The sequence below is a fragment of the Brugia malayi genome, assembly GCF_000002995.4.
Source record: "Brugia malayi strain FR3 genome assembly, contig: Bm_009, whole genome shotgun sequence".
In the NCBI taxonomy this organism is placed as follows: domain Eukaryota; kingdom Metazoa; phylum Nematoda; class Chromadorea; order Rhabditida; family Onchocercidae; genus Brugia; species Brugia malayi.
The window spans coordinates 97,151-112,189 of record NW_025062286.1 but is presented as its reverse complement, the minus strand read 5'-3'; the positions used below and the strand labels follow the sequence as shown (position 1 = coordinate 112,189).

The following is a 15,039-nucleotide window of genomic DNA, read 5'->3' as shown; positions in this document are numbered from 1 at the left end:
TTTTTTTTTTGCTCACTGTTTGTTAGTAATACCTATCATTTCGATATTGAAGGAGAAATTTGAGAAAGTTGTGAGAAGGAAAGTTTCAAACATATCATCAAATGCAACACTTTTTATTTCTTTTCAAAATGATTTAAGAAAGAAAATTATTAAATTATTTCTATATTTAAAATCAAATTTTGTCTGTCTATTTTATCCTAATCATTAAATATTACAGTAATGCAATGATTTTAAAAAAGCAGATATTATTGTAATGATTGTGAATCAATCACCTATATAAAATAATATTTAATTGTTCCTGTTGTTTTACTAAGTTACTATTTTATTTTGAAACTAATAATAATAATAATAAAATATTCTCAGAAGTTTGATAGTATCTAATCATTAAAATTGTTCAATTTTGGAAGATAGGTTTAATCTAAGTTATTTTAATTTTCAATAGAGGATCAGATCATATTTACTGCAAATATTTCTAGGAAAGCATCTCTGCTTCTATCTTTTTAGCCTTATCTTAAGTATCACATTACAAATATCTACAGAGATAAGCTCTTTATTATAATGAATGCAAAAGAATTTTAAATTTGAAGTAGGACGCAATTCACTATACTCTTTTCTAACTTGACCAAATTTTCTAATTCCCAATATCAAATTTATTAAAATTTCTTAGCTTTAAAAAGTATTCATCTTCTGCACACTTTTCAATCTTCCTGAAAACATAAATTTTATCCTGTTTATAAAAATTGATGCATATTTCGGAAAGTTCTGAGAATTATTAAAGGCTTATAAAAGTTTCATACAAAGTTTAAAGTTTTTTAATAAGACTTTTAATAAGATTGCTTATGTCAAAGTATTATAAACTAGCCTCCAAAAATTGGTTATACTTATTAAATAAAATTAGCAATTTTATATTAAAAGCTAATTTTAATCTACGCCTAAAATGATAATTGTTAATCTCTCAAACATACTTATTTTTAGAAATCCAATGTCAAGATATCACTATTTATGACAATTAACCAACTCTTTGCTAGGTGCCAAAGAACTGATTAATTACTGATCACCACAGTATCCCACCACTAGCATAAAATTTTTTTTTTGTTTTAAATTGCTACTACGCATATTTTATTAAAGGATATATCAGCAAAAGTCATTAAAACATCACATCATATGATATCATAGCAATTGCTAGTTACTTAATAATTTATTGAAGTTAATTGATGGCTCATTATGATTGATATTAACATGCAAATTTTTTTTAATGATTCATAATTGGCCAAAAAGGAGAGCTATTTTTGATTAGTCACAGGCATTAAAATGACATGCAAAACGTTTGTGATAAAAAGGATATGTTCTGCTTTTTTAGGTTTTATTATTTTTTTATTCGTTTTTTTTTTTTTCATTCGGATAATCCGTCTTCTTGTCGCCAGAATGCTAAAAAAAACAGATAAGCCATCAAAAACTGATAAACCTTCTCAGAGAGGAAAGTGAAAAGAGAAAGATGTGTAAGGGTACATTTACCTGAAAAAAAATCTTTACTTTATTACGATATAGTGGCATAATTAGAAATTACATTAAAAATGGTACTGAGGAGAGAAAACTCGTTTATCTTATCAAATACACTGCATAAGTATTACCTTTTGGTAAACTTTACAAATCAAGTTAACAACTGTAAAATTCTTGATTACTTATTAATCTGATATAAATGATATTTTATGCTTTAATCATTCTTAAATTCTTGAATTGAACTGAAAAAGAATGTATTGTCTTTCAGAATTTCATGACATCAAGAACTGTCATCACTTAAATTAGCTTGCTAGAAAAAATTGAAAAAGACCTAAAAGTAACCAATTGTTCTGATGTTAAAATATTTAATAATTTAAATACATTCTAATATTAAAAGTAGTCTAAGATTGGCTTTAGATAGCAGTTACTCATGCAGAAATAAATGTTACTTTCTTAATCCAAATCCAGAGTGACGTATTCATTGCAGCTAAAATTTCAGCAGATGATTTGATTGCAATTTTTCCCACTTATTTTCTTTCACTTTTTTTTCTCACCTTGCAATAACTATAGATAAATATGTAAATAAGCAATTAGCAATAAAGAAAATAATCAATTCACTGATTTCAAACACATTTTGTAATCTTTCAAAATTTTATATTGAAATATTTGCTGTACCATAAAGTTACTTCCATTATCATACTTACTTCTCGTCTTTTTCCTTAGCTTATCAGTTTTATTCAAGAAAATCTTGGATAAGAATTTCGAATTATCTACAGTAATAATTCCTAGAAATAAATATTTTGATAGTAGCATTCATTTTTAACGCAAAATCATTTTCATTTTCGATACTATGAAATTAATTTGAAACTGTTTCATTTCTACAATCAACTTTAACCCAATAAAGTAGCAATTATCCGTCAATGATTATTCGTTTTGCTCTCTTATATTTGCCAAAATTGCACAATTCCTTGAACCTTCACCCTCTCTTCTCTCTAATAGTCCATAAAATAGGGTTGAATGATGATCACTCATATGCTCTTCAATTAAGCTCTGTTTATGATATTCTAATTACTTGCTGTTTGTTTAGTACTTGATAGTTAATACTTCACTTTTCATACCATCCATCATTAAATAACTTTTGGAAAACTCTGAGTAATTTAGAACAGTTAATACTAATAGTAAAAGTAATATTATTCAAGAAACTTATTTGAATTAAATACATTTGGTGAAACAAAATTTTTTAAATATTACAATGTTAGGTTAGATTATTTCACTCAACTTATTAAATAAATTTAATTGCACAATTTATGAATTATTATTTTTGCATAGCATTTGATTTTAGTATAACTCACTAGAAAAATATTCTGCAAAATAAAAATTGCAGACTTTTATAAAATAGTCAAATTATTAGGCAATTGATGTCAGCTATAAAGTAATGTTTGCATTGGTTGTTGAATTGTAAATCAACCAAATGACTATCATTTGAATGGCCAATTTATTGCCTACTTTTTCAAATTATTCTTCAATAATGACTTCATGGTAGCAATAATAATAGTTAATCATATACTGCAATTTATTTCAATTTAAAGTTATGTTAATTTTCACTAATTCAACAAAAACAGTTTTCACCAATAATTAAAATACAATTTTGTCTATAATCCTACAAAATTTATAATTAAAAATTTAAACCAAAGCACATCATTTCTTGCACATTGGTCATTTTCTACGAAGTATTACCTTCACCTTCATTTTCTCTTCGATTATTACCTAATTATATTAACTGGTAATATTCAACGATAACTTCTTCTATCTAGTAATATCTACTTATAAGTCCCTAAAGTACTACCATTTGATATTTTCAAAAATATTTAATTTCAAAAACATCTTCAAAAAAAATGAAATTTATTTATTTGAAACAAATCTACATTGTACAATATAATCTTGAATTACAAATAGTAAGTATATAGGATGGATCACTCGTACAATCATCTAATACTAATCGTAATACCATTCTCATCATTTTGATTTATTATTAAATGAATAAATACACTTAAAAATTATTTATCTTATAAAATAAGGTATAATGGATTTAATGACATTAAAAAGGATGAAAATGCTAAGAGGTTATTATTATTAGTCAATGTCTGTAAATATAAAATCAAAATTACTTGTCGTTGGCATTCATTCATAAACATTAATTTAAGCTAATCGAAGAATCATTTCAGCAATACTTCCGTTTTCCTTTTATTTCTTAAAAATCTAAAACAAATAATAAAACACAATAGAGTTACTGGATCTATTTCCGTGGTGATGAAACTTCGTGACGTTACCGCTTATTCATTTCCTCGTTGCATCATTTGATGATAGAATAATAAATGTTATTATCTATTATTCTCAGTAATTTTCAAATCATAATTATTAGTCTAATTGCAATTAGTGAAAATTACTCTAATTAATGAAAATTACAATTTAATAAACTTAAAATGTAAAATTGTCTCTAAAATTTTTTTTGCATGCAAGCCAGAGGAAGAGGTATAAATAGCACATCTATCGTTACTTTTAAATAGTAATTATTATTAGGATAATTTACTCATAGTTACAGGTAACAAATAAAAGAGAGAAGAGAGAGAGAAAACAGGGAAAGAAGTAAAAAGTCAATGTGAAAAAGGAAGAGAGAGAGAGGAAAAAAAGAAGATAAGCTTCTTATATATTAACAATTCTTTTAGCTAATAATCTTCTTTGAAATGCATTCTAGTGATATTTTATCAATTTATAACTAAATTAATAAAATTAACTTCCTTTAAGCTTTTTCATTCTAATAAGACAACAATTTACAGCTGTGATACGGTATTGCTATCTCAATGTTTATTGGTTGCTGTAGGTAAGTGATCATTGCATTGCTCCGCCTTCAAAATCACTTCCTAATGACTGTACTGCCTAAGATAAGTTGTCACTTTATTTCTTCATTTCTTTTTTCTCTTCCTTTTTTTTTTTTTTTAAATTGTTGTCCTTGAAGATTGGTTAGTTAAAGCATTAATGAAAACTAATATTTCATTTCTTCTTCATGGTTTTATAATATATACTGTATAGTAGTACTAAGAATAAAAGAAATCTGTGATACTATTAGGCAGAAATGTATATATATATATATATCATATTTAGTGATTGCGTCAATTTTTATTCAATTATCATTTTAAAATGAATAACATTACATTTCATTTGTAGGAAAAAAATTTGAGCATGTTTTCTAAAAAAGTAAAATCTATTATAAAAATTTTCTCCAAATTTCTTTAAAATTATTTTCAGTTTAAATTTTTCTTTCAGTCAAAATATTTTTCTGTTTGATCCAAATTAATGTGAATATTGATTCATTCTAATATTTCATGGCATATTGCAATATCATATTTTGTTATAGAGCATATTGCAATATTATTTAGCATGCAATAATTTTACCTGCCATTTGCCCTGCCACTATTTAGCATGCAATAATTTTACCTGCCATTTTACCTGCCACTATTTTAGCTCACATCAACATTTGAAATAGTCTCAAAAAGACGAAATAACTTAATCACATCCTTTTCTTTTTTTTTTCATTGTGAGAGATGCTATTGCACTTTTATTTTCATTTGTCAATTTTGTGGTTTGTCTTTTTTGATCTAATTTTAAACAAACGAGATCAGATAATCAATTTTTTATGGTTTAAAGTAAATGCAATCATGTGCTACTATTTTGGTTTAACAATTGATTTTTGTTTGAAATCAAGTAACTTTTTTAAATTGAATGAATGATAAATATCAGCTTTATGTGAGATAAAAATAATTAATGTCATCGCAATTAAAAATTCAAGTGAATTTCAAAAGATAGAATAGTAATTGTTAACGAGTTTCTTCTCACTTTTCATCCTATCCATTTACAATTTCAATTTTTATAGACATTGAGTTTAATATTATTTCAGCAAGAGGTTTTTTTAAATTTTTGAATAAAATGAAATTGTCCAATTGGTCATTTCTATCTTAAATTAATATAAAATTTGACAGAATTTTCTTTAATTTAACGGAAATTTCTCCGGATTTTTTCAGTACTGATAATTCACAAATATTTTTATATCTGATAATAAAAATAGTTTTTGAAAAGTCACAGAAAGCATTATTTATGTTCCGTACTGTCTTCTTAGCAAATTTGCATGGCTAAATCTGTGACACACAAATGAAAGAATACATTTCACACTTTTGCACAGTTTTTCCTGAAATTATCTATTGTTTGTTTTGGATAATACCAATGATAATTGAGTATTAGGAGGAACTGTTCGTATAAAGTAAATAAATTAATTTCCCTTTAGAAGCATTGATAAAAAGAGAGAGAGAGAGAGAGAAGGAGGGAGAAAAAAAAATGACACGATAAGGTAAGAATGCAAGCTTAGCATATCAGATGGTAGAACATTGTAACAGTCGTACCTGAACGTTTTTGAAACAGGAGTGAATGATGTGAGCAAATATTGAACAAATAGCATCGATATAGCTTTAAAAATTTTAAAAAATTAAAACTTAAAATAAAAAAATATAGTGTGAATAAAAGTGTCTAATAAAATGTATGACTTTTTGAACTTTTTGAATTATGACTTTTTGAACGCTTTCAATATGTCACAAAAAGTTTTTGAGACATAAAAAGTTTTGTTTTATTTAAGATTAAATTGCTAAAGATCAAATGATATATGGTGCAGTACCATTTAATCCATATGCTCATTTATCATGTCCTTCCGGTACCACAAACACTACACCAGCCTTTGGCTATTCACCGATACATACAATAGCACCAATGGGAATGTTTACTAATAGCTATTCAAATGGTTCATTCATTATTTTTTTTAAAAATTATTTTATTCATTTTCAAAAATTTTGTTGCTTATAATAAATTATTTTTTTTTTTTTTGCATTTCAGGAATGATTCCAAGAAAAAATCGACGAGAAAGAACAATGTTTAACAAGCAACAATTGGAAATTTTAGAAAATTTGTTTGCTACAACGCATTATCCGGATGTATTTACTAGAGAAAAAATTGCTGAGCAAATACAATTGCAAGAAAGTCGAATTCAGGTTTTGATTTACCTAATATTTCTACTTATATTACTACTCAAAAATAATCCCTAAAAAATGATGCATATTTTTCTTTATAAAAAAGCGAAATCTTTATGAAAATAATAAAGCAAAATAATATCTCTTATTCAAAAGTCACCGGGAATAAACACCGAAAAAAAAGAAATAAATAACTACTGGCGAGCATTTGCCATACTTGCCAATCATTCTTTTTGTGAGCCTTGTCAAATATGGCAACAGCTAATAATTTGACATACCAAAAATAGTTTCTGATGCGGGTATGACACACAAATAAATATTATATTACAGTTTGTCATCTGTAGCAGATACTGTATTGAAATTTTGATCATAATAAATTCGCATATAGGAGATTCTATTTCAGTCCTTCATGATTTCTTGTTCGGCTGTTAAGTTAAGAGAAAAATAATTTGATATTTCAATTTTGATTAAAAGCCTTGATTAAATAATGTTTATGGGAAAATAATCAAAGCTAATGTCATAGACTAACAATATGCTATCTTTTGTATTGCAAACCAGGTGTGGTTTAAGAATCGACGTGCTAAGCAACGACAACAGGAGAGACAGAAGCCGAAAGGACTACAGGTAATTACGGATGCTAGCTCATCTTCAAGTGGTACTACAAATGCTGCTAATCTGAATAATGTTTATGCAGATTCCATGGATAGTCCAATGAAGGAAGTTTCAGATGGAACAAAAGAATACGCAGTGTCAAAATCCACAGGACAATTTGCTAGTGAACTTGAGACCAAGTAAGCAACTTGTAGTTGGAGTATAATTTTTTAAGGAGATTGTTATTGGTTGATTTTAAATTCTTCAGAGTATTACCTATTTCTTAAGAATTCGACACGCATTTTCATTAATAAAACATTTGTAATTTCAGCTCGAAAAATTCAAAAAGTTTGCTTGTCAATTTAAGAAATTCAATAAAGACGGAAAACGTAGACGATAGAGTACAAGCTTCATGCTCCACTAATGGTTCATTATCAAGGAGTTCTGAGGTGACCGAAAACTTATGGTCAGAAAATTCGGTAAATAATAAGATTTTCATGGTCATTTATTTACAATTGCTTTGCTGTCACAATGCCCGGCTTAGATGAAAAATTTAATTTCTTGTTTGAGAAATTATGTCAAAATAGTGGCGCAAATTGTATAAGTTAAATTATTATGTCACAGATAGCTCATCAATACAACAACCTCAATTAATGTATTATAATGATTGAATAATAATAGTTATAGATTTAATATTGAATAATTAATTGAAATCATAAAGTAGCTTCTTAATTTCTACTTATTAATTAATCTTTGCTATTTACAGACATTCCCGACTGCATCAGTGACAGCTTCGTCATTGTCAACCACCTCAACTACATCACTGTCGTTACATCAAATGACACTTCCACCACCGCCTTATCCACATCCTCAGGATTTAAATTCATATTTCTACAGCAGTCATCAATATTACCAACAGATGTTGGATAGCAATGCTGCAGTAGCATATAACAATACATATAATAGCTATCAGGCTACTGCTGCAGCAACTGCTTACAATCAAAATTGTCCAGTTTCCACTTACTCTGCACAGCAGTATTTTTTTGGACCAAGATAGCTCAATGTCATCCAATATTGTCGGTGAATAAAAATGATTCCGAAAGAAAATCCGGAAAGCCTGGCATTTTTTTTTTCTTCTTTTCCAACATGTAAAAATATTAGAAAATCTTCTGTCTCATTTTTTTTCTTTTCTTTTTTTAATGACTCACAATTCTCTTCAATTCCTATCGATTTTTTTATCTTTCTGCATTGATTTCACTACAAATCTATTTATTCTATTACAAACTGTCATGAATTATATTGAAATCTGAAAAAGCAAAGAAAAAAAGAAAAAAAAAACGATGCACTTTGCTATTTTCTGGAATGCTTTTCAAAATGACTCATTTCAATTCAATTGCATCATCTTTTAACTAATTTAAAGCTTTTTAAGCTTTTTAATGAAAGTAAAACTTTTATCTCCATGCGTTCTGCCATCTTTCACTTGCGATCGATTTATCTTCAGTAATCTTCAGTAACTACTAAAATCTGTCATTATTATATGACAAGGACATTTTGAACAAAATTTAAATGGCATCTGTAAAATGAACATCTGTTGGAGAGGCGCAGACTTGATATACTTTGTGGAAGTTTGATTGCTTTCAAGAATACATCTAATACACTTTTATTTCAATTGTGAAATATTTTGTCTGTAAATCATTTTGCTCGCTAATTATTACACAGTTTGTTTAGGTACTAAACAGGATCCAATGTTGTGTTTTTTTCTTTTTTTTTTTTGAGTTAAGTTAGGTATGTAACTCTTATCAGCCATTGTTTTTATTGTCATTAATTCAACACTAATCTTATTGTACATCTATTTCACAAATAATATCAATCATTCCATTCGTGATATTTTTTAGTCAAATTGCATTTAATTTAAATCAAAAGTAAAGAAATAATCAAGATCACTAATTATGCTCAATCATAACAATTTTATTAATATTTGATATTATGATTGATTTGCTAATTGATTAGAGAGTGAAATTTAACAAATATATTAAGCAGTAAAAGAGCAAAATCTATGCATGAAAAAAAACAAAATTCTGAGGATTTTCCGAATGATCATTTCCCGACAGTGTTTCTTTAAGACTAAATTGAGCGTTCAATAACAGGGTAGTAGAGGAACAAGGTAATAGGGTAATAAAGGATCAAAGAAGAATGTTAAAGAAGCAAATGAAGATCATACATTTTAAATTTATTCCTGTAAACTCAAGCCATTGAATGAATGAATGAATGAGTGAATTAACTGTAATTATTCCACTTTTAAATTACTCGTGGTTAACCACCATCAAAGGAGAATGAGCAAAATGGCTAAAACTAATTTTATAATTAATATTTTTTAATTAATTGAGCAGTAAAAGAGCAAAATCTACATATGAAAAAATTGCATCCTTTATCACTGCATGCATCATTTCCTTGCACTTACAATAGAATAACACGTATTTCACATATTTTACAATCATATCCGAAAATTCTTTGTTTGCTATATTTTAAATGAGAAAGACTTTCGTTAAGGTTATGGGCTTTTATTTACTATTACTGTTGAATAAGTACCACTTGTGACACAATAATAAATCGTTCGAAAATTGATGGTTAGCAGAATGTCAATTGAAGACAGTAGCAATTGACAATAATTTTTGACCTTTTCATCAAAAGAAATAACCAACTGCTATACAACTTAAGAATTTGACACATTCGATAAGAGCAAAGATAGAAATTAGCCTTTATTGACACTTACACTTATGAGATGTACTAAGGGAATAAGTTGACAGTCACAAAGGGAAGTTAGCTTGACAAACACTAATAAATGTCCTCAAATCATGTTTGTCACCATTGTCGCATCTTTTTCTTTTCACAAAATAGATTACTTTCTAGATAGGCCACTTTTTTCTGATAATCGAGAAAGCGCATATTTACAACAACTTTGCGAGTCAGCAAAATGTCATTTGGAGATGAGTAATGTAAGGGAGAGGAGAAAGAGAAAGAGAGTGAAGAAAAGAGTAAACAGGCGTTGATGCCAGCAGAGAAACAAAGAGGAATAGCAATTTGCGAAGAGAGTATCCCGTCGGGAATGGTGAGCAGGGAAAAATGATGACAAGTTTGCGGTTGTCGATTAAACTTACTTGGCTGGGAGGTGACTCGCGATCAAGAAGGCGAGTACTCCACGGTGAGGTCGGCCCATTGCACTTGTGGGCAGTGACTGACCCGTGTGGCAGTCTCGAGTTGGGACTCGCCAACAGCATAATTTTTGCGTTTGGGGACAGACAGTTGTGCCGTTCCCCGCCGCAGGTTGCGAGTGTTGGTTTTGGTGTGACCCAGTGAGGCGCTGAGAGAATCATTCACTTCTTAAACCATTGCAGCCTCGTTGGTCTTGTTGAGGTCGAGTTTACGTAATCATCGTGAGAAGCGTTTCCTTGCAGGCGGTTTATGTAACCAACTTCATGTTACTAAGTTTTTCTATCTTTCATGAAATTCTAGTAAACCAAAACAATGTCCTTTAACATTTTGGACATCGAGAAATCAGAATTCTGGAATTAGGATTTGAAAACAAGTGTGGAATGTGGAAAATGTCGGTTGGGAATCGTACTAATCCCGAAATGCATAAATAACGCTGCTCATAAATTTAATATATACGGGTAGCACACATAAATTTTAAATGTATGAATAATATGCAATTTATAGCGGCTCCCACGAAAAAAAAAATTTGAACCAAATCTGATTGTGGAGTGGCTTCAAACGAAATAGTTTAACAGATGGAGCAAAGTGGAGTTTGCTATTTTATTGCGGCTCAAAAACGAACAAGTAATGCTTCCAAAATCAAAAAACAAAATAATTCAAAATCAAATTAACAATAAAATAATCATATTTTAAAAACCACCAAGTTTTCTTAAAAGACATGTAAATTCGAGTGCTCTCTTTGTACTGGTAACATCACACAACGATCCAAATTGAAAGTCTGCGGATCAAGACGAGCAAATTTCTGATATAGTAAGATTTATGAAAGAACTCTCTGGAATGAAATAATTCAAGATAGCATGCTTGAATTTGCTAACTAGTCTTTTACTTTAAATCTAAATTTACCAACCAGATCATGCGGTAGAAGTTCAATTATTCTTCGAGTGGCTGCATTCTGTAGTGCAGTAGCAAGCGATACTACAAAGTGATATATATGACTCTATAACAAATAACGAATAATTCCGCCTTGTCAAATTATGCATAGCATAACCTCAAAGAAGATATATATATTATGTTTCCGGTTGCGAGTAAAGAATTTTGTTAAATTTGCAGAAAAGTTTAAGATTAAACAGTAAATTCTTATCTTTTCCAAAACAAAACATTCATCAAAAACCTTTACAATTTCTCGGCCATCAGTGTGCAGCAATCTCTTCTTGACTTTTTTAGATCCGCTTAAAAATATTAAATTTACCTTCAAACGTACAACTCTAGTCTCCCGAACAAATTTTTCAAAAATCACTAAAACAGAACGCTTAACAGGATTTGCCTGGTCGGTTTCGGCATCGTCATGATCATCACTTAAAAAAAATGATACCTAACCTCCTAAAGCAAGTTTGGAGATAAAATCTGAAGATCTACGAGAGATAATGGTCGAACAAAACCGAATGTAAGTCTTATGACAAAAGCACCACTTCTTTTCCTTTCTGCGCAATCGCCTCTTACAATTCGTGTTTGTCGTTCTTTCTGCTGCCTCCAGTGCATGCACAGCAAGTTGCAAACAGTAAACAAGGAATCGCGCAGACACTAATGCTTTTGGCTCTACACAATCTAAAAATTACAAAAATAAATGCAAATTTTGGGAAGAAATAAGAATTTTAGCAAAATCCTTCACCAAAATCGACGTTTTGTTCAAATATATATTCATTGATGCTTCGAGCAAAACTCAGCATGCAAGGCACCGGTGACATAATACCAGCAGCAAGACAATTCACTAGCATACAACATTTCATCACTTGTCGACAACTTTAGCATCGCATTTAACCAAACCTGAATAAGTTAACCTTTGTATCACTGTATTAAAGAAATCATAACAACTGCTACATGTTCAATTACTAGATTTCGGGACTGCAGTAATATTTGCTATGACTGCATAAGTAACAAAAATGACTACAGCCATTAACATATGAACACAAGACGACAATACAACAGCTGAAAATGGATGAATTTTATCTGCTTGAAATAACGAAGAATATATTTTTGTGTTTATTTTCTAAATTTTTGGTCAACTGAAATGAAAATACCAACCATGCACCAATTCTCAACAACACCAGCCTTGTTACATCTGTCGACGAGTTGCAAAACACTGGGAAATCCACATGCTTGTGTGTAAGTAAATGCTTGTTTCAACATTTCTGCATCCGATGACTGTAAATGAGTGCTTAGGTGAAAGGAAAATTGTAAGCAATTTCTATGAAGTGGGTACAGCTGGCAGTTTTCTCTTCGCACAATTTGATCCATGTAAATCACAAATGGAAAGATCACTAAGGTGTAACAAGTAGCCGATGTCAACACCATGCTTAGATATTAGCATGCTTTAAAACAAAAATTTTGCACTTTCATCGAATTTAAAATTGTCAAAATATGCTATGCTACTTACCTGAATTAAATAGAACTAACATAGAATTTAATAATATAAAAATACCATTGTTGCTACGTATGACTTAGCTGGTGAGGATACTCGAGAGCTCGAATGAAAGATTTCACCAGACTCTGACACGGATTAGTTACAGATTGTGAACACATCTACTGGACCAAGCAAACGATCATAAAATTAGCATCATCTCGAAAAGCGTGCAATACATTCTGCAATTTCTTTCAGTTACATAGCAAAAATGACAAAAGATCATACATGATCCTAAATTAATATTGATTATGTAAATTACCGAATGAATACACATTTAGAATATTTGCTTTAAAATTTAATGTTAATTTGGTGTGTTAAAACCATCAAAATTTTTTGAAATCAAGAATTACAGCATGAAAGTGATATGGGTCATAGTTCATCTCTTTCACTTATTTAAAGCATCCAAAGTCCTCTAATTATAATAAATGTAGTTACCTTAATATTTTCGTGAGGATGCTCATAGTTTTCAAATTTCATCATCCTGAAGTCGTCCAAAAGAATCTGGCCAATAACTGGTAAAAAATCAACCGATTCAGCATAATTCACTCTGCAAAATAAAGAAGTGTAAATTGATATTAAATTTTTGTTTTGAAGCAATTTGCATAGTTCTTTATTTAAAGTGCAATTCATGTCCTTGAATTCTAGAACGATTTTGCACGTTTCAACATATTAACACGATCAATAAATGTTGCCTTTTGTTCATTAGTGTAAGCATTTGATAAACTGCAACTATCAGCTGCTGTCCAACGAATTGTGATGCAAATTTATAGAAGCATGACTGGATATTGTTCATTCCACGAACAGCCCCATTTACCAGCTCGACCAGCTCGCTATAAAGAAAAATAAAAAAAATTTAAATTATTACAATAACTTTGAACAACAGACATATCAATCAAATAAACAAAACACACACTGCAAATAATTTAAAATGAAAATTATTGACCAAGTCATCATATATGAATCGAATCCTGGTTAGTAAGATAAATGAAAGGTTAAAAGCAAGAGCGCGTTGACGTTCGTCATGGTCGTTCACTTTGTCTTTTTATCCTATAAAAAATCAAATGAGATTGTATAAAAAAATTTATTGCTAAATAAAGCACTGTCCTAGACATGGCCGTTAATGATCAAAACTAAATAAAGAGTAAAAGTAATGCCGAAAAAAAAAAAAAAAAAAACAGAATAGAATTTACGTTGCAAGTTTTGAACTGAAATAAATCAAATTCAGCACAATGATGATGCACATACAGAATCAAATGTAAAAAGTCCTCGGCTAAAAATCACTGGCAAGTTTCAAGAGCAACATTTATTACAGCATTATCAGGTTACCTCATTCAAGAGCATTTATTACAGCATTACCTGAAATTGAATTCCTTTAACAATTTTTTTATACTACACTACAAAAAAGACAAAAATAAGGACATAAAATAAATCTTATCTACAGCCATTTTAGCTGAATTTGCTCGCTGATGTACAGGTGTGATGGAAGTTTGTGCAAGCATCTGGAAAAGCTCCGGCCAATATCTCTAAAATCCAAGACGAACAGACATGACTCAACTCCAGATTGAAATCTTTCTCTGCAAAGAATTCAAATCTCAAGCATATATAATTGCCCATAGCTAATTTTTGATTGACGATAACAATAACAGAGATTACTGTTTACATTAAAGTACTAATATACTAATAAAGTATGCTTTACAAACATATAGCATTCGGCACGATCATGAAAGTTCTTAATTTCCCACTATGTAGCCATAGCTTTTTAAAAAAAATGCTCGAAAGTAGTTAAAGTTAAGCAGAAAATGAAAGTATACAGGTTAAATTAATAAAATTTATAATATTCATGTGTTGTATTTCATTTTTATTTTAATTACCTTTTTTCGAGTAAATTTTTCAAAACGCTCTCATCTTATCACCTGCTGCTGTCATTTGTTCTAGTAGATGTTGGAATGTATTTGTTTTCATTTTCATATCTACCTGAAAAGTATTACTGTAACTATCGATTTTTTTACTAGATACACAAATTTTTTTCTTGAGAGATTTCAAAAATATCCGGCACTACAGCATTATTACGAGCAGCAAATAGCAATAATTTACTCGCCAATTTTCTGCATATCAACTAATTTTCTGCAACAAAACTAATGTAATTTACTACCTTTAATATAAACTGGAATTTACCTGATTCAAAAGTGTTTATTATCACAA

General features: G+C 29.3%; 2 protein-coding genes and 1 non-coding gene across 4 annotated transcripts; 2 read left to right on the top strand and 1 right to left on the bottom strand.

Moving 5' to 3' along the window:
• Positions 1-6,473: 6,473 nt before the first annotated feature.
• On the top strand, positions 6,474-8,220 carry Bma-ceh-37.1 (Uncharacterized protein; the record flags this gene model as incomplete). 2 transcript variants are annotated; one of them, XM_043082795.1, is made up of 4 exons in its annotated part: positions 6,474-6,593; positions 7,143-7,363; positions 7,495-7,642; positions 7,930-8,220. In XM_043082795.1, 4 exons carry the CDS (start codon positions 6,474-6,476, stop codon positions 8,218-8,220), a joined length of 780 nt encoding a protein of 259 aa, XP_042938729.1. The 2 variants fall into 2 exon arrangements, with proteins under 2 accessions (XP_042938729.1, XP_001895109.1); XM_001895074.1 differs by lacking the exon at positions 6,474-6,593 and having other exon boundaries at positions 7,272-7,363.
• Positions 8,221-10,313: 2,093 nt separating this feature from the next.
• Positions 10,314-10,481, top strand: Bm8997. The gene has a single exon (XR_006228225.1). It is a non-coding gene; the product is annotated as a small nuclear RNA Bm8997 (small nuclear RNA).
• A 604-nt stretch (positions 10,482-11,085) lies between these two features.
• Positions 11,086-14,168, bottom strand: Bma-lin-25.2 (Uncharacterized protein; the record flags this gene model as incomplete). The annotated part of the gene is made up of 9 exons (XM_001895073.1): positions 11,086-11,178; positions 11,284-11,373; positions 11,626-11,731; positions 11,843-11,981; positions 12,113-12,200; positions 12,459-12,578; positions 13,273-13,384; positions 13,512-13,667; positions 14,164-14,168. The coding sequence occupies 9 exons, from the start codon at positions 14,166-14,168 to the stop codon at positions 11,086-11,088; spliced, it is 909 nt and encodes a 302-aa protein (XP_001895108.1).
• Between the last annotated feature and the right edge of the window lie 871 nt (positions 14,169-15,039).